The following is a 20,017-nucleotide window of genomic DNA, read 5'->3' on the forward strand; positions in this document are numbered from 1 at the left end:
GGGGGTGACACTGAGGGTTGCGATCCGTTGCCGGACACGGAAAAAGACAAAAAGGAAAAAAAATAAATAAATAAAATAAAATTAAGATGGGGAGGGAAAAGCAATGAGTAATTTGCCACACTGCTGCTGTAAAGCAGGTATGTCTACATGCAGAAAACAAAACAAACAAACAACAAGCTCTTTGTGAAATGTTCAGCTGAAGATGTCATGGCAACCCGGTATATGTAATGGTGTTTACACAGCTCTCTCTCTGGGATAAATATAGACAGCCCAAGAACAAAGGGTCTTATTTCCAGTCAGAGGACCCAAGCAGTGGGGGCACTCTGCAGTGCTGAGGTGGGGATATACCAGGGGGTCTGCTGTGAAGCAGGTATTTAAGTGGGGAAACCTTGGGCCGAGCGGGGTGAGTTACTGCAATGGCTGCATCAGCACTTCAGCTTTGAGCCCACAGAGCTGGGGGGTGGTAGGAGGGAGAAGAACGCCATTGACAGAGGTGCTTCTAAAACCCCTAAAATCCCATCTGTCCCATTACTCCCTGCTCTGAGGGTCTATGGCCTATGGTTTCATTCCAGTAGATGAACAAGAGGGCTTGGGACACACATTGTAGAACAAATACAATATAATCATATAAGAAATTCTGATTCTCCTGGGATCAGTACCACTGAAAACCACTCACATTCCAGGCTCAGCAAGAAACAAGCTTTAAGAGTCCTTCTGCGGCATGCATGCCTGAGTTGTGTGGGGAGCTGTAAGCACAGCGGAAGGCAGCCCCTCACAGTCCCTCTGGGGCTGAGGGGAAAGTGGAAAGGCAACAACTTTATCCCCTGCAGACGCAGGCTGGCTTAGATCTCCATGGCATGTGGGAAGACAATAGCAGCAGAACGGTCATTTTAAATATGTTTAGCACTTAAAATTTCTCGGACTAATGGGTACAAAACTATACTATCTACTTTAAATGAATCGTTGTGCAACATACGCATGTATTCAAACATACTGTATCCCATAAATATGTACAAGTAAATGTTAAAATATTTGGAATAAAAAAGTTTTTAAAAATTTCTGTAGGAATATCAAATGCTAATAACTAAATTTCAATGCTGCTCTTTCAAGCTATTCATTGAGGCACTGCAAAGAGAGTTAGGGAACATATATAGGTCAATGTCACCTTTTCTCAGAAGTGTCATTTGACAATTGGCCTCTCTTAAAGTTTCTAGATTTTCTAGTTTTTGTTTTGACCATGAAACATGAAGTAAAAATTACACAGATCATCAGAACTGGCTGATCAGCTGCCAAGAGCAGGGCTGGGCTCTCTGTGCTAGACTGGGAGGCCGAGGACTTAGGTTCTGGCCCTAGCCGTGAGACTTTCAGGAAATAACTTGACCCTCTAAGCTCTACTTTTGTCATTTGTAAAACTGAAAACGACCACAGCTTACCTGCCCTGCCTACTCCCACGAGAGCTGTGAGGAAGTCAGTTAAAGAGCTACACAAGTCCAAAGTCTGTGATGGTTTTGGCAAGGTTTGGTGATGAGACCAATCCCTTGCCCTCCTGACTTATGGGGCCAGTAACCCTGCTAATTACAAGGACCTTGACTTATCTTTCTGGGGAAAGCAAAACGAGGGCACAGCATCCTTTATTTACCTTCTTTTCGTTGACATCTGCCTGCTCCTCTTCCTCATTCACCTCTTCTGGCATGTCTTTGATTTTGTTCAGAAGTTCAGCCTTGGGAGCAGACACACTGTAGTAGGCAGGGCAGTTGACCAACATACCCACTGCTTCCTTGTCTTCACTCCTAGACCACAAAGAACACCAAGTACAGCCACACATAGCACATACCAGAAACCTCATTTCACTGCAAACATTTGTCCTTTCAGAAATACATAAAACGATTCTATTTCATTTCTTTCCTAGAAATTAGGATGACCTAGTACATATTTACTAATGAGTGATTGCTATATATAGGTCTCTTGGAGCCAAGCAAACTTGGTATGGAAAACCACCCAAGGCAGTACTGGGGATGGGAGTGGAGTCAGGACTGGGGCCTTGACAGCTGACTCAGGGTAAGAAATTTAACCTCCCTGCAGGTTTCTCCTTTTGTGATCAATATAAGAATGAAACCGACTCCTTATTTCACAGGAAGACAATGCAGAGCCGTGACTCAATCAATGTGAAAGTATTTTCAAGGTTCTGCACAAACCTCAGGTTTTAGGTTACTTATTTCCCTACTCTTCCTCGGTTAAACATAACCTTTCTGATGCCTGCTATACAAGGGTACTTCAAAAAGTTCGAGGAAAAATAGAATTAAGAGATAATACAAATCTTTCCATGAACTTTTTGAAGTACCTTTGTATTGTTGCTTGGACACATCAATTTCCTTCTCAAGTAGGCCTGATACCCCACATAAGCCTGGGGAATCTGGGGCTTGATGGTCCATAGTAAACTAAAACGAGATGTAAAATGTACTAATTGATTATACAACAGGGGTTTCAAGGCTGAAGAAAAAACTAGAAATTGCAAAACCTAATATTTAGTGTTCTCTGTTTTACTGTAATCAAGTTGCCCTTCAGCCTATATTTCAGATTCTACCCACTAAATAGAGAACCACACACAAAAAAGTCATCTTTACTAGTTTCCTGCTTGATGACTGTCTTTCTAAGCAACATAACTACTTTTAATCCATTGATTAAAATATAGGAACAAGGTTTTCTTTTCTTTTCTTTTTTTTTTTTTTTCCTTTTTTTGTCTTTTTTCGTGTCCGGCAACGGACCGCAACCCTCAGTGTTGCGCCCGTACTGGACCAGGACCGGCAACGGGATCGCAACCCTCGGTGCTGCGCCCGCCCCTCGCTCAGCTAGTGAGCGGGAACCGGTCTGTATGTGGGATCCGAACCCTCGGCGGGAGCGCCGCCACGCTTCCCAAGTGGCTAATGCTAAGAAATACTTTTCTAACGAGGTATTTCTAAATTAAGTCTCTCTACAGTGAGTGGTCACAGAACAGAATGACCACACTATAACCATGCATGGTGAACTGACTGGCACACCCACAAAAACTCATCTTTGGGGCTCCTGTGGTACACAGTGGATTGCCTTGCACATTGCAGGTGCTCAGTAAATGTTTGCTAAATGCATAACTCTAGATAAGTCACTTTACTTCAATTAGTCTACATTTGCCAAATCTGAAAAAGTAGGGGCTGGACCAGGTGACTGTTAAGACCTTGCCTTAGGAGAGTCTCTGATCACATAATAAATAGCTTGTAAGTATCACATACTCTATGCTTTTTCCCACCCCCCTCAAAAACAAAACATGATGCTCCCGTTAGAAATTTAGTTAAGATCAGCCCAAAATTTCTAGGCTGGCCAGTACAGGGAACCCTTGACCCTGGTGTTACAAGGCCATGCTCTAATCAGCTGAGCTAACCGGCCAGCCCTATTTTTATTTAGTCTGGAAGCCACTAACTGCTGAGTCCCAGTCTGTCAAAACACATAGTTTTCATTGAAAAACTAAAAAGAAAATAAAAACCACTCTAAATCTTTCCCATAGTAGTCCCTTAAGGAAATCAAACATGCGAGAAAATATTACAATAACCCATGAGATATCAAAAGAATGAAAAATAGACTATTCATGGTCTTTCATCCGTGTGGCTGGGCACCAGGACAAATTTTATACAAATGTCAACAGGCAGGGCTCAAGGAGCTTCAGGAAAAAAACCAGAAGAATGTGGCTCCCACTCAGACCATTCTTGATTTTAGGATTTGAGCAAACACCCACCTTAATGACTCAAAGATGAATGTCAGTGTAGTAAATACAGTCATGTGCCACATAATGATGTTTCAGTCAAGGTCAGACCATACATACAACGTGGTCTCATAAGATTATAATACTGTATTTTTACTGTACCTTTTCTATGCTTAGATATGTTTAGACACACAAATACTTATTACGTTTCGAATGCCTACAGTAGTCAGCACAGTAACATGCTGTACAGGTGTGTGGCTGGGGAGCAACAGGCTATACCATATAGGCTGGGTTTGTGTGAGTACACTCTATGATGTTCACACATCGAAATCACCTAAGGACACATTTCTCAGCACGCATCTTTGTCACTAAACAAAGCATGACTGTAAATCTATTTCCCCAGGCCCTCATCCTTCTATAGAGACCATGTCCACCTCAGCCTTGGGGAGGCCTCGGCCGTGCTCACCACTTCTACATGCCCTTTCTCACGCTGAGCCCCAGAAGCCTCTGCAAGGGCAGCTCTGATGGAGAGTGGGAAATCGCACATTTGCTGAGCATTGTATCAACACTGAGAGAACAGGCACAGTCACAGGGGCTGAGTCCAAAGCCAGGTGGCATCACTCTCACATCCTATGACCTTGGCTGAGCATGTTCTTAATTCCTCACTGCTTCAGTTTTCTCATTTGTGAAGTGGAGATAAATTGGTAGCTACCTCAGAAGGTTCTTATGAGGATTAAATGAGATAGTTTATATAAAGAAATTAATACAATGCTTGACACATAGAACGTGAATAGGTGTTAACAGCAATTTCATTATTATTAATATTGCTGTTACTTTTGTTCTTGGGCATCTGTCCCACACCCTACTCCTCAGAGTCATCTCCTAAGGCTGAGATGGAATGTTATTTTTGGGTCAGGATCTGTGGAAGTAGGAAAACATCAGATAAGTAGTCCTAGATTTATCATCACCCCATGGAAGGATTTCAATGATAACTTTCTTTGGGGACATACCTGTTGCGTTCATATCCTGAGCAGCTGACAGTTCTCTGCACGGCCTTCCTCTTTATACTGTTTTCCTTCAGCAAGTTAACGTCTCGGGGAAACAAACCTTCCATCAGGTCCATAGTCGTCTTCATTCTGGAGTCTGGATCCAAAATGTCTGCCAGAGATTTATCTTGGTGGACAATTTCCTTGGCCAGAGCCTCTGTTCTGATGTCTTCTGAGGTCTTCTGAGGATCAGAACTGACTTTCTTTTCTATACCCTGAGTTCCATTGACCGGATCGTGGATGAGGCTTTGAGTCTGGATGGGAGGTGGCTGCCCTGGGCTTGGCTGCTTGCCAAAAGACCCAGCAAGTTGGGGCTGAACAGCCATGATGGAGGGGGGGCTAGCCTCTGAACCCCTGATAGAAGCCTGGGGTCTGGAAGCCAGTATCTTACTACCTACAAAATGGGCTGCACCGGGCATGTCCCTTTCCCTTGCAATTGTCATCTTGGGAAACTTGCTGGAGCTGTGAGGGATACAAAATAAGAGAGTAGTAAGAGAAGAGTTAACAAAAGGGTAAAGATGAGAGGGTTTAGGAAGACTGAGGGAGAAGCTTCTCAGGAGCTTCCCACATCAGGAGTGGGGTGAGGTATCCCATTTCTGAGGTTATTATACCCCCCACCACCAAAAAAACAAAAACAAACTGCAGAGTTCTAAAGGGCCTTCTCCCAAGCTGAGTAGTAGGTCCCAGAGAGGATGCCGTGTCCTAAGGGAGATGAATCCAGTACAAATCAGTTTTGTTGAATGTTACTGTTAGATTCCAGAGCTTCTGAAAGGTCCAGGTGAATAAAGGGTAGTGGTGGTAAGTCACTCTTGTGGTGTTAAGTCACTCTTGTGGTGTTTAGAGGGAGCTACCCCAAATATGACATCAGGCAATGATTTTCTTGATGTTGTGCGAGATTACCTGTCCTAGGGATCGTGTGCTGGGAAATACTTCCTCCGCATTACTCTGGCTTCCAAGAAGAGATTTTCCCTAAACATTACTGACCTTTAGCCCTATTCTTTGTTCCTTCCTATAGACATAGAGTGACTTTGGAAAGAGAAGCTGACCATTCACAGCCCAGTCTCTTCTCCTTCTTTTGAACAGTATGCTGCCTTGAGGCTATATCTATCTGTGTATATGTATGTGTGTGTGTGTGTACACGTATGTTTAGCACAGCCTGTGGCCAGGTAGGTAAATCTGTTTAATTTGGGGTTCAGTATCAGGAGACCCATTTACATTCATACAGAAGCCACATTCTTCAATATCAGCTCAGTTGGTAGTAAAAATGGTATTTTTGTCTTCCATATGCCTCCCTCTTCTGTCTTATTTCTTAGCTGATTCAGAACTCAGCCAGGAAGAAGGAGGGTATTTACTTGGACCCCTTGAACCTATCATGTCCTTGGAAGTGAACTGCGTCTTTGGGTTTTGGCTTTTGTTTTCACCGCCCTCACTCCTTGGTACCCAGTGAACACTAGCATAACTACCACCCAAGTTAAACAAATGAAATAGTTCTGCCAGTCTCACGAGCTGGGCTTGTACAGAGAAACCTCCATACCAGGGCTCTGCCATGGCAGGAGCTGGGCAGCCTGGAGCACGTACAGCTCCTATTAGTGAGGGGAGCCCTGTCTTCCCTCCTCGGCTGAAGGCCTGCCCTGCCAGTCTGCTCACTCACCTGCTGCGGGGCTCCTCGTAATCCTCGCTGTCCAGCAGCTGTGCCTCGTCAGCGGTTTGGGGAGGAGGTGGAGGAAAGTCATCCATGCTATTCACTGGGGTTTCCTGGCTCAGTGGAGGTGGAGGAGGTGGGGGTGGGGGAAGAGCTTCAAATGTGGGGCTGGAAGTGGCCTTGGGGTGCAAGTCCTTCATAAACACTTCATCCTCATAATCGTCCCGAGGTGGCGGGGACGCCAGCAGGACCGACTCGGATATGCGGAGGGAGATCCTCCCTGGAGTGCTTGGGGCCCTAAGAGGCGTGTCTGGGTCAGAAGTGCTGCATGAACTTGGAGGGTTCTGCTGGTTTTTATAGTGCTTCAGGTTTGCAGACTCAGGTGACAAGGATTCCTCAGGCAGGCTGTCCTCCCTGACTGCTTGGGCCCACTTTGCCCGAGGAGGCGGTGGCCACTGAGGCAGTGAGGCTCTCTTCCTCATTCCCTCTTCTACCCCATGCTCTGAGCTGTTGACCTCACAGCCTCTTGGACTCGGAGGATGGGTCAAGGTGTGACCGTTGCTTCTGTGGGTCATTGCAGGGGTGCAAGGTGCAAGAGACTGTTGCCCTGCCTGACCGTCCCTTCCAGACTGCTGGTCAGTGGCAACCTGTGAGCAGTAGCTAGAGGGAACAGGTGAAGGCAGAGGGGAGCTGAGTGGGGTCAGTTGCACAGCCCTGGTGTCTGTCAGATGCCCTGGCATTCCTGCCGGCAGCGGCCTGGGGCAAGGTGTTCTGCTGGCTTGCCTTTGATGGTCCAGGACTCCAGGATGGTCACCAGGAACTGAGGAACCATCAACTCCTTTGCAGCCTAAACCATCCCAACGAGGGGTAGGATGGTGTATGAATAATGGTATCTCTTCTCGGCCTCTTTCTGAACAACTGAGTGACCTGGAACAGGATACAGACGTGAGGGTTACAGCTCTGCGAGGGGTAGGATGGTGTATGAATAATGGTATCTCTTCTTGGCCTCTTTCTGAACAACTGAGTGACCTGGAACAGGATACAGACGTGAGGGTTACAGCTCTGAATAAAGAGGCAAACACTAAGCCCAGGGATCATTATATAGATGGGAAGAGCACTTAATGGGAAGAGTCCCTCCCAGAGAAGCTGTACCCTGTCCTCCCCTGGCTGCTCATAGAAAGCAGCAAGTTAAATCAAGCATGAGCCGGGCACAAGCTCCTACAGGAAAACGTCACATGGAATGCCTGGGTTCACAAAGCATTTCCTTCTATTTATCTTCTCTCACCACCTCTACCTCCTGCACACATCCCACATATGAGGTGGCCTTTGAAGACAGGCTTTAGGGTATAAAAGGACACAAGTAGCACATTTCTTCAGCTCCTCTTAGGACTACTTCTGGGAACAGGTCCTGTCTCAGGGGCAAAAGAATGCTGCCTCATTCTCTCCTGGTATGATCCCCATGGGGGAGGCCTCTTTGGGAACATTTGCATGTGCTGCTGAATTTGAAGGTTTATTTACAACTTTCTATTAGTCTCCTTGTGTTTTCATTTCATAAGATGAAAAATAAAAAAGAGTCTCACCTAAGGAGCTAATAAGCAGTCACCTCTGGAGAAAGAGGGTGACAGTAATAAGCAAATACAGTGCATGGTGATTGAAACAACTGTTTTCTAGGATCCAGAGGAAACCCTGACAGTTCCTAATACTTTTGTTATTTGTGTTCTAAAGGAAAAAATGGGGAACAAAACAAAGAAAACCTACAGCACAGGCTGCCTGCTATGCAAGAGTAAATTTGAGGCTAAAAAAATCTCCAGCAAACCCACTGTAATTTGCAAATTCCATATTTGTAGTTCCCTGACTGGCTATGCAAGTGAATCTGGGGAGCAGATGGCACTTTTATTTCACAGATGTGACGTCTCTGAGGGTGCTGTGACTCAGTCCCACATCAAAGCAACACTGTGGGGCCTGCTATGAAATCCTCTGAGTGCCAGGCAAAGATAATGCAGCATGTGGAAGGGAAAGATCTGCAAAGAACAAAATAAGCTCTTCTCACACCTTTATTTTTTCTTTATTATAGATGCAGATGATGGAATAAAGAGCCCATCTTTCTCAGATGCAACTCCTTCCTTCCCATCACAGACCCTCTCCATATCTACGATGGGCCACTCTGCACTTCTTGGTGGCTCCCCCAATGGGGATCTTAGAAACCCAGAGGCTGGGCTGGCAGATTAGCTCAGCTGGTTAGAGTGCAGTGCTGATAACACAAAGGTCAAGGGTTTGGATTCCAGTGAAACACCAAAAAAACACAATAAAACCCAGAAGCAGGAGATGCTCTGGGGATGCTCCATACTTCCATGTATCGCTCATTCTGGCATCCTCAGTGCCTGGGACAAAGTACCCTCAGTAAATGTCTGTTGAACAAATGGTGTCTCTTCTGCCCACCTGCTCTTCAGACTGTAGGATATGAACTATTCTTAAACTTAGCATCATCTAAGAGGATAAGGAGTCAACTGGAATGTTGTAATGACTAATTCAGGTGCCTTTATTTTAATTATCATACTTATATCTTGAGGCTTTTAAAAAGGAGGAGACATCACTAAAAATACAATAAAGTAACATAACACTTATCCTTTAAAAATCCAGCTCAATAAACTTTGATACAATGTTTTTAGTTTATGTTTCATAGTTTATACAAACCATACTAAAGTGGTATGTGTATTTTTGAAGATGATCTTTGAATTAAAGGCTTAGTTTGTTTACAAATGCTTTTCTATGGTGATTGTTTTGTGTTTTTCAGGAACAAAGTTTATGGTGAAAAAAATTTTGTTCAAGTCCCTTTTATAATACAATGTGAGAGGCTCCCACAAAGTCTGTTGATATGTATTCAGAAATCCTAATAGACAAGAGTAGATTTTGAGAGCAATTAGTCTCACCTTAAAAAAAAAAAAAAAAAAATTTTTTTCATTGTGGTAAAAAAAAACACCATGAAATTTCACCTTAACCATTTTTCGGTGTACAGTTCAATAGTATTAAGTATGTTCACACTGATGTAAAACAAATCTCCAGAACATTTACGTCTTGCAAATCTGAAACTCTATACCCATTACACAACTCTTCATCCTCCCCCACCCCGTTAATCATCATTTTTCTTTCCATCTCTATGAATCTGACCACTGTAAGTACCGCATATAAGTGAAATCAGACAGTACTGCCTTTTTGTGACTGGTTTATTTCACTTAGCATAATGGTCTTAAGGTTCATCCATATTGTAGCATGTGACAGGATTTCCTTCCTTTTTAAGCTAAATAATATTACATTGTATGTATATGCCATATTTTGTTTATCCATTCATCTGTTGATGAACATTTGGGGTGTTTCCATTCTTTAGCTATTGTGCCTAGTGACTACCATAGGTGTACAAATCTCTCTTCAGGACCCTGCTTTCAATTCTTTTCAATATATATTCAGAAGTGGCACTGTTAGATCATATGGTAGTTCTGTTTTTAACATTTTGAGGAATCTCCACATTGTTTTCCATACTGTTGCACCATTTTACATTCCCACTAACAGTGCACAGGGGTTCCAATTTCTCCACAATCTTGCTAGCACTTGTTATTTTCTGCTTTTTTGATAGTAACCATCCTAATGGGTATGAGGTGATATCTCATTGTGGTTTTGATTTGCATTTCTCTGATGATTAGTGACACTGAACATCTTTTCATGTGCTTGTTGGCCATATGCCTACCATCTTTGGAGAAATGTCTATTCAATTGCTTTGTCCATTTTTAAATAGGGTTATTTGAGTTTTTATTCTTTAGTCCCACCTTTGACTTCAAACCAATCCTCTTTTTAGCAGTGCTCTACTTCACTGTTAGTTTTCCCTTCTCTCTAGCTTTTTATTAATGTATCTGAACTAGCCAAAATCCTGTCTCACCTTGAATACTTTCTTCCCTTTAAACACAGCTACAGGGGCAAGAGCATATAACCATGAAAGGCTGCTCTTGGCTGTAAAGGAGATAACTTAATACCCACTTCCTCACCATGTTGACTGCTTCTACATGACAGTAGTAGGTTAAATTATTGAGAAAGTAAATGTAGAAGGAGAAAGAAACAGTGATTGAATGAAATATAAAAATTAAGGAATTGGCTTGAAAAAACATGGAAAGTAATAAGGAGGTTTTAGGAATATTATCATTAGTAATAATAGACTATAGTAGATAGCTGTGATGCTGCATTAAAACTACATACAAGGCATGTGGTTCAGGGAAAACCCTCTTTGGAAAATTCTTACTAAGCCCCATGTGAATAGTTCAAAAATTCAAATTCTAAAAAATTGTACATTAAGTTTTTCCACCTAGGAAATATGATTTTGATGGCTTTTTTTTTTTAAATGACTTTCCTGCTACTTTCTATCCCTAAGTGTCTAAAAATTATGACATTGAGCTTTATTTTTTCACTTCAGGTGCTTCCTGGGAGTATGTCTTGCCCTGTGAAGCTGTCAGGAAATGCCCATTCCTCCCCTAGCACTCAGTCACCACACTTGAGCCTCTGCACACAGCACTGGAAGAGATCAGCTACACACGAGAAGCCCCGTCTGTGAGAGTCATAGCATATGCTTAGAGAGCATGTCCATTAATTATCCTAGGTCAGACATGTTAGAAGTTAACCATTTCCTCAATAGCATGCATTCAAAAAACGTATTTTGAACAAGGTTATTCTTAGAGAAAGTCATTCATAAATAAAAAATAAAAAATCTCCCAAGGCCTACACAAATTGAAAAGGCAGCACTATGCAACATTATAACGTCACATTTCCATTTTTTGTAGAAAGGAGTTTAACTCCAGCAGCATTCATAGGCAGTAGACATCACAAATATACATACGTACCTAGATCCAGGGCCAGCCAAATAACGTGGATCATTCACAAGACCAAAGCCATTGTCTTTCCCCAACAGCACATCCTTGAAACAAAAGAAAGGTACAGCATTATTACCAATAAACAGGTGTTTAAATTTACTAAGTGGGTGGAGGTAGAAAGGAGAAGGAACACTTATTGGCAACCTACTACTGCCAGGTACCATGGCCACTGTATTACTATTTTCCCATTTCATCCTCAAAGCTCCAGAAGTATTACTAACCCCACCGCACTGATAAGGAGATGGGCCCAAGGACAAAAGTGGCAGAGTCAGGATTTAAATCTCAGTCTGTCTCACCAGGTGTCTCCTCTAAGAAGGATGTTTCCTAAGTAATGGAAGTCTGATAACAATTATCTTCAGAGTTCAAAACAACTGCTCTACTTGAAATATGATGATGACGACAATGAATTCAATAGGCCGAGCTTTCGAAATGGCAATAGGGAAATAAGGGAGGTGACAGGAAAAGGATAGTTTATTGAATTTTGCAAAAACCTCAAATGTTCTGAGTTATAATTGGAGAAGATATAAATCTGGCTTGTAATCAGACTGCAGTAAATTCTCTCTGGGAAAAATCTCACCCACGTGTGATAACTCAGAATTTTTCTGCGAGTAGTTTTTGTTTGTTTTTGTTTTTAATAAATACACTGGTGTCCTGAAAGGGTCGTAGGTCAGTTTTTTATAGCATGAAATTTGGTCTGTGTGATCAGGTCCACGATGAAGATGATGATGTTGCTATTGATAATACATTCAACTCTCATTTATGATAATAGGAGAAAGGTAGAAAATGGAAAAATTAAATCCATATATAATTTTTAAACTTAATTTCAGTAATTTATTTCATCATTTACCCTGTCCAAAGGACTGACTGCTTTTCACCTCCTTTTCTCTTTTTTTTTGTTTTTTGCCGAGTCTGGAGTAGTAAAAAGAGTCAAAGGTGGTAGTAAGCAGAAGAAACAAACACCCAAATATTATAAATAATTGCAGCTACCCTTTACTAGGCATTTACTATGTGCCAGACACTCAGCTAAGTACCTTGCAATTTATAAATTATGTGCCTGGAATATTAGGCACTAGACATTTCTTTTATAATTTGATCTTTACAGCATTTGTGGGTGGGGTTGGGGGTGTAATTGTAGCTCAGAGAGGTTAAGTATCTTGCCCACAGTTAAATACACGGAGAAGCTAGGATTCAAGCCATGATCTCTTCAGAGTATAAAATCTTTCCATGGAATCTCAATAAGTTGAATGGTAGCCGTGCAGGATGCAATCAGACTTGAATGCGTTGAGAAAAATGAATTCCATGTGTTCTAATTCACTCAGATATCATGGGGGGTGGGGTCTTTCCCCATACCCCTTCCCTCTGTTGACATGAATGTGCCACTTTGCTAACAATGAATCGGAAAAGTCTAGGCCCCATTTGAGCTCCAAAGCCAGTAAAGTTTAAATATATTTTCACATTCTATTACATCCTTTGCATTTCAGTATGAGAATGAATCTAACTTCTGTATTTACATGATTTGGCCCCTGGAACATCAAGCTTAACCTGATGTTTATGTAGGTGTGCATAAAATAAAGGAAGTTAGACCCAGTAATAGGCTATTGAGAGAATTCTCTAAATCTCCTGTCAATCAAAATACCATTTGGACAGAAGGAAAATGCCCTCCCAACCTAGTAGAAGCCCAAGGAAGATAAATTCCTGCTGCATTTTCTTGCTTTGATTTAGGCATATATTCACTATCAAAGAAGACTTGATTTTCTAGAAATTGGTAAGAAGTATAAAGTACTTATTATGGAAATACAGTAAAAAGCAGTGGCTATGAAAGAAATACCAGGCATAGAATCATACCAACTTGTTAAGCATCTAATTTATTTTTGTTAATTATCTCAAAACTGACTTAAAAATGCATGAGTTCTGGGCATACTTAATACTAAAAGCCCAAAATCTATTGAATCCCACTCCTCACTCTTGTTTTGGGTTCCAAGCTAGATTATCCTGATATCTCTGTGACCAACAAAATATTTAGACAATAATATCTAATTTCTTTAGAATATTAGTTTTAAGTATCCGCTAAAATTAATTAGAAATCCATATGAAAAATCTTATGCTATTTAAATGTAAATAATAGTAATAAATAAATGTTAAAAGGCAATCAATTCACTGGCTGATATTTTCAGATAAAAGACATTTAATTCTTGCCTCTCTCCCCTTACCCCAGCCTCTTTTTATTCAAGGAAACGGCAATGGTATAGTGACTTAAAGATCTAGAGCCAGACAGTATGAGGTCAAACCCGCTCTCCCTAGTACCTTGGGCAAATTCAGTACCCTCTCTATGCATTGGTTCTGTAACAAAGAGATAATAATATTACCTACCTCATTGCATAGATGTGAGGATTAATTTTATACAGTCATGGGGTGCTTAACAATGGGAATATGTTTGAAAAATTCATCATTCAGCAATTTCCTTATGCAATCATAGAGTATACTTACACAAAACTAGTTGGTATAGCCCACTACATACCTAGGCTAGACGGTATAGCCTCTTCTTCCAATCACTGTAGTATATGTGGTCCATCGTTGACCAAAACAATGTTATGTGGTGTATAACCGTACTTTTGTTTTTATTTATTTATTGAATCATAATTGATTATACATATTTTGGGAATTGAATGTTGACATGTTGATCAAATCAATATTACTAGTATGTATATTGTTACAAATCGTACTTATTCTTTATGCCCCTTGTCCAATCTCTCCCTATCTCCCTCTCCCTCCCCCTCCCCACACCCACCACTGACAACCCTAGATTTCTTCTCTCCTTCTGACAGAGTAATGGTTACTCTGTTGATTTGTTGCCTAGATGATCTGTTGAATGCTGAGAGGTGCGTTCAGGTCCCCCAATATTATCATAGAGCAGCGGCTTCTTCTGTCACTCTGGAATGGGCTTTGTGGAGACAGACATCCTCTTCTTTGGTCTCTGCTGGTGATTCTCCTTGTGTCAATGCACTCCAGTGGCCAGTGGACCATCTGCGTGATGGCTGTGACTTCTAGACACTTTCGCAGCAGCCATGGTTACTGTGGTGGCTGTGGTGGGCCTCCCACATGAGGTGACGTTTTTGGCATGCTCCTTGGCACTGGTGGTGTGCCTGGTTGGGGAGGGTCCAGTCCCTGGCTCTATGCCTTGGGCCCTTGGGCAGGGCCCCGAAGTGCTGGCGGTATGCCTGGTTGTGGGTGGGGGTGTCTGGTCCCGAGGTGTCTCAGGTCCCCTGGCAGGCCCCGAGGCACTGGTGGTGTGCCTGGGCCAGAACTAATTTTATGTCCTTTGCTTACTTCTTCTTCTTTTTTTTTTGTCTTTTTCCATGTCCGGCAACGGATCGCAACCCTCAGTGTCGCCCCCGTACCGGACCAGGACCGGCAACGGGATCGCAACCCTAAGTGCTGCCCCTGTGCCTCACTCAGCCAGTGAGCGGGAACCGGTCTGTATGTGGGATCCAAACCCTCGGCGGGAGCGCCGCCACGCTTCCCAAGCGGCGCACCAGCGCAGTGCGCCACCGGGCCATCCCCCCTTTGCTTACTTCTAACACAGGGGACCTTCCTGTGGGAACCAGTACTTGAGCTGTGTGGTTGAGCTAAATTGCTGCTTTGCTGCTGTTTCCCTAGTGAAGGCTTTTTGTGCAGCTCAGGGTTTAATGGTTGACCTTATAGGTAGTTCTGGCCCTCCAGAGACCCAGTGCACCTGGGTTGTGTAGAAACTCTGATCTGGGCCTGAGTTTTTTTCATCAAACTACACCCCATGCAATTCTGCACTCCTGACCAGTCTCCTGAGTGGGCCTGCACTGATTGGGAGGCAGATCAGCTATCCTTGCTGTGTCCCAGTGTTCTCCCGGTGGGCCCATCTCTCCCACTGCCTGTGCTCCAAACACTTCCCATGGGATGGGACCTGTGCCAGTCCCTTGCAATGACTCACCAGCCTCTGCATGGCTCCTCTTTCAGCTCTTCTGGCTCCTTGTTCCGGCATGGATCCATGGGAACCCTATTAGTGGTCTTGCTGTCCTGGGGGCCACCAAGGCCCTCTTCTCCCCTTCTGCCTCCAAGCAACTCCATCTGAAGGGCACAGCTGTGGCTTCTGCCAGCTCCTGCTCCATGTGCTCAACAGCTCCAGCCTTAAAATGGCCGCGGCCTGAAACGCTTCGAGCAGTTTTTTCTTTCTCTCATTATCATGGTTTCTCCAGCCTTCATGAACTCCATACATTTCTCCTTCTCTTCCCCTGAGCTCCAGCGGCCCCAGCTTGGCTGTTGTTACATTTTTATAGTTGTAAATTGGTTGATTTGTGGGAGAGAGTGATGCTGGGGACCATCTATTCTGCCACCTTGACCAAGAACTCCCATAACTGTACTTTTAAAACACTTAGTAAAATGATTGGCACACAGTAAAAATTTGATTATTGTTAGCTATTTGTAACCTCACATTTTTTTTTCCTTTTTGTCTTTTTTACTGACCGGTAACGGGATCGCAACCCTCGGTGTAGCGCCCGTACCGGGGACCGGCAACAGAATCGCAACCCTCGGTGTTGCGCCCACACCGCGCTCAGCCAGTGAGCGGGAACCGGTCTCCACATGGGATCCGAACCCTCGGCGGGAGCACCGCCGCACTCCCAAGCGGCGCACTCTCCAGTGCGCCACCGGGCCGGCCCTGTAACCTCACATTTTGTAGAATTTTGTCAATTCTGTTATTTATGTCTGAGCTTAAATGGGTGCTTGATGAGAGGTGCTCAAAAGCATTTACAAGCTGCATCCCTCAGAATCAAGGCTACATCCAATACTGTGGTTCCATGCACCGAGCAATTTCCTCAGCAATTAAAGAACGTTTGTCACATGATCTCATGGTGAATGTGTTACATATCAGAAATTAAGGTCCCTGAAAATACAAGTGAGAGTCAAAGAAGTCTCTAACTCAGCATCTGGAAAAAATATTCCCACTAAGAATCTTATTTCTCCACTTTTTATAGGCTCTGCTATATTTTAGATCTACCTAATGAATAGGTATAAATTTCTGTCTCTAAGGCAGAAATGTTTAAATATTTTTCTGCAGCTTTGCAGGGCCCACCCACTTTTAAAAGGTTAAGTTTTCCAAAGTCTCACAGAATGTAAGCAGAAACAGGCAAGTGTCTGATGTGCACTTAAGCTCCATCACTAACATCTACAGTGTTTGTGATGTAATTACATTTTTTTCTTTTTCTTTTTTGGCAGCTGGCCAAACCTGTGTCCTTGGTGTTATAAGGCTGCGCTCTAACCAACTGAGCTAACTGGCCAGTCTGCAATTACACCTTTCAAATGAAGAGGAATTAAAGGAGAGAAAATGGGAGGCTGCATGTTTCAGAGAGGACCCCAATATGGCCAAGGAGAGGCCCAGTTCCACCAAATATCTGAGCAGATCTCAGGCTAAGTGGTTCAATATGGCAGCCTTCTGCAGTCATTATTTCAGATCTGAGAATGATCCATTGTCATGCATAGAGATTTCCACGATGACCTTGTTTTTGGAAGCAGAAAGTATCCTCACTAATGGAATTTTGAAAAGGAGCTAAATCTCTGTCAAAATCCTCCTGTATTAGCATCTGATTGGCGAGAGCAAGTAGCATTTTTTGAGGATATCATAAACTAAACCAGCACCAGAAATAGACTTCAGGGCCGGCCCGGTGGCGCACTGCTACAGTGCGCCGCTTGGGAGCGTGGCGGCGCTCCCGCCGAGGGTTCAGATCCCACATACAGACCGGCCGCTCACTGGCTGAGTGAGGTGCGGGCACAACACCGAGGGTTGCGATCCCGTTGCCGGTCCCGGTCCGGTATGGGCGCAACACTGAGGGTTGCGATCTGTTGCCGGTCACGAAAAAAAGACAAAAAGGAAAAAAAAAAAAAAGAAATAGACTTCACATTGTATTTTAACTCAGGCAGACAGTCTCCACAAGGTCACTTAACTTTTCAGAGTTCCCTAAAGCTAGGATAAGTAAAATTCTTTATTAACAAACCTTAACGATAATGGCAGAGTTCTCAGAGTGTATTCAAATAAAAAAGAATCAGAATATGGCATCTTGAAATAATAACTGTTACACAGTGAGACTAATTTTGTTTTCTTTTTAACTGGTTTTGTTTTATAAATAAAATGGATGATGAAGAGGACTCAAGGAGCATCCTTGCCATGGGCCATTTCTCTAGTTAGGCAAAGTCTGGTTGCTAGGCAGGAGAACGGGACAGGGAACTCAAGAACACAGTCCTGGCAAAATTATAATACAGAGGATGATGACCTGTTTTCAGAGTTTGTTGTAGCAAAGTAGCTATTTCATTTCAAAAGAAGTATGTCATTTTGAAATATTTTTCTCCTCTGGCTTCATATTCCCCCAATTATCTATATAATATCCAAATAACTATATAATATCTAAATAAGGTATTCCTTTTATTAAAAAGGTGCCTAGATACTACTCTGGATCCAGTTATCTTTCTAAAAAGTTTTTCAAATAATATATTTAATTGGTATTTAGAAGTATTTCTCCACTTCTCTGCAACACCTACATTTTGCCTCCATTTCCCATTGACCAGTCTTGAGAAATATTTCAGAGCAAAGGCAAAATAACATTCATAGCCATCCAATTAATTCTCCCAGACAGAATAATGACATCAAAGAGGAAAAATGGACATTTAATGGGGAGATGATTTGGTTTTTCAGTTAAGCCTTTCTACTTTCTTTAGAACACACAGAGAAACACAGAAAACGTTGGGATTGCTAAGCTACGGAAGTCTATCAAACTAGCTGAAGTTGCATGTTACCCATAGGGATTTTAAACAAGTTTTAGTGGTAGGGTAGGGAATGAGAACATCTCTGTTCTTCATTTTGAAGCGAGGAAAATGGCTACTGAAGGCTTATAGAACTGCCCCTATAGTTTTTTTGTGGGTTTATACTAGGAGGAGAATATTTCTGGACAATTCTGAACAGAATATCTGGGAGAATACAGTATTTTCTCTCAGAAGACTGTGTGTGTGTGTGCGCGCGTGTGCGTGTGTTTCAGAAGCAGTGCAGCAAACTTCTTAGCTAGTAACTGCTGAATCTTTTTCTGTCTGAAGCAATTTTCTCTGATTGATGCTCCCCTCCCCCATCCCTTGCCAACATCCTGCCCATCCTCTACAGCCTGGCTGAAATCCCATCTCATTTAAGAGAAGTTCTCCTAGATCCCCTCAGTTAGAATTAATCACTTTCCCTCCCATAGCATATTATTTATCGCCACTCCCAACGCATTCACCAGTCATGTTAAGGTTATTTATATATAAGCACATATTCCTCACTCAACTGTGAACCCCAAGAAGGCATGAACCTTATTTTCTTCCTTTGTGTTTCCCTCACCCCTGAAACACAGCATTTTTCATAGAGCATATATTCTACAAATGCTTGCTAAATGGCTGACTTCTCTAGAGGAAAACAGCAGATCTGAACAGGGGCAATGGAGGGGTGTTCTTTCTCCCCTGTGCTAACACATATGTGAATTCCTAATACTGTATCTTCTTAGGTGGGAAGGGAACATGAAGCAGGCCACTGATCTCCAGTGGAAGTGGAGCCTCAAGATGGGCTAAGAATTAGGAAAACTAATAATAATAATTCCTAGTTTTGCTTGAAATTTCCAGTGGAAAACACTTCATAATCTTTCCTTAGTTTGGAGCCTTTATTATAAAATCCCTTTATGTGAGATTTTCAATGTCTGTGATTTTCCTACCACACGAGGATAGTGCACAGAAAGAGCTCAGATAGGAGTCAGAGACATGGGTTTCATATGGGCAATTTACCGGATGGGATTATCGTTGAGGCTTAAATGAGGTAATAAATGTAAAGGGCCAGGAATTCAACAACCAATGACTATCAATGTCAATAATTCTTGCTATTTTGTAGATGCAAAAGAAACAGAGGGTGCAAAGCTAAAGTATTTAAAATACTCAGACACAGTTTCTATGCAATGAAAGAAAAAAAAAGCAAAAATAAATAAATAAAATAAATAAAATCCTTAATTTTTCCTAACCTTGTATTCTTGCATTGAGAAATGGGTAACTTCTTAAAATGCGGTGATATCTATCTATGAAACTATATAATATAAACCAGGTAGGAGCACCGAGAAAGAATCCCTATTAAAATGAGTGCTACTTTTCTGCATTTAAAAGGAAAACTGAGCAAGGAGGGAGAAGAGAGGTTAGAGGAGTCGCACGAGAGCTTCCAGGGCCAAAGGGACAGTCCTAAGCCAAGCCCCACTGGCTGCACGTACCTGGCGCTTCTTGTCCGCAATGGGAGATGACCTGGACCTCACGTGGACTGGGACAGCCAGGACGTCCGAGCGTTCCAGAAGGTCCTCGGCCGACATAGACTTCCCAGTCACAGCCCCCCAGGAAGATGGCTCCCTAGGGGTCCTGTCCACCCTTTGGGTGCCCCTTGGTCCACTCTTAGCTCCACCCAGCAACTCCCTCGGGGCCTGGGGGTCCCCGCGTCGCCATTCGCCGTGGAGGCGGCTGCCAGCGAAGGAGCTGCTGCGATCCCGGGGGCCCCATGAGGGCTCTGCGGCCGCAGCCGGCAGGAGGGCGGCCTCCCTGTGGGGCTGCAGGCTCGGATCCCGCAGCGAGCTCAGGCTGCAGGCCGCGGCGAGGCCGGGGCCTT

General features: G+C 43.1%; 1 protein-coding gene across 1 annotated transcript in view; it reads right to left on the minus strand.

Annotated features, from left to right (window-relative positions):
• The window catches only part of LOC103596544 (protein Shroom3-like), an 84,528-nt gene that overhangs the window by 13,092 nt on the left and 51,419 nt on the right, over positions 1–20,017 (minus strand). The window contains exons 5-9 of the mRNA XM_008580186.1: positions 19,632–20,014; positions 11,305–11,378; positions 6,431–7,348; positions 4,744–5,241; positions 1,640–1,790 (exon numbers count right to left, since the gene is read on the minus strand). Of these exons, the coding sequence (XP_008578408.1) occupies positions 1,640–1,790; positions 4,744–5,241; positions 6,431–7,348; positions 11,305–11,378; positions 19,632–20,014 (2,024 nt within the window). The remainder of the gene's footprint in view (positions 1–1,639; positions 1,791–4,743; positions 5,242–6,430; positions 7,349–11,304; positions 11,379–19,631; positions 20,015–20,017) is intronic.

The sequence above is a fragment of the Galeopterus variegatus genome, unplaced genomic scaffold (assembly GCF_000696425.1).
Source record: "Galeopterus variegatus unplaced genomic scaffold, G_variegatus-3.0.2 Scaffold2043, whole genome shotgun sequence".
NCBI classification, from domain to species: domain Eukaryota; kingdom Metazoa; phylum Chordata; class Mammalia; order Dermoptera; family Cynocephalidae; genus Galeopterus; species Galeopterus variegatus.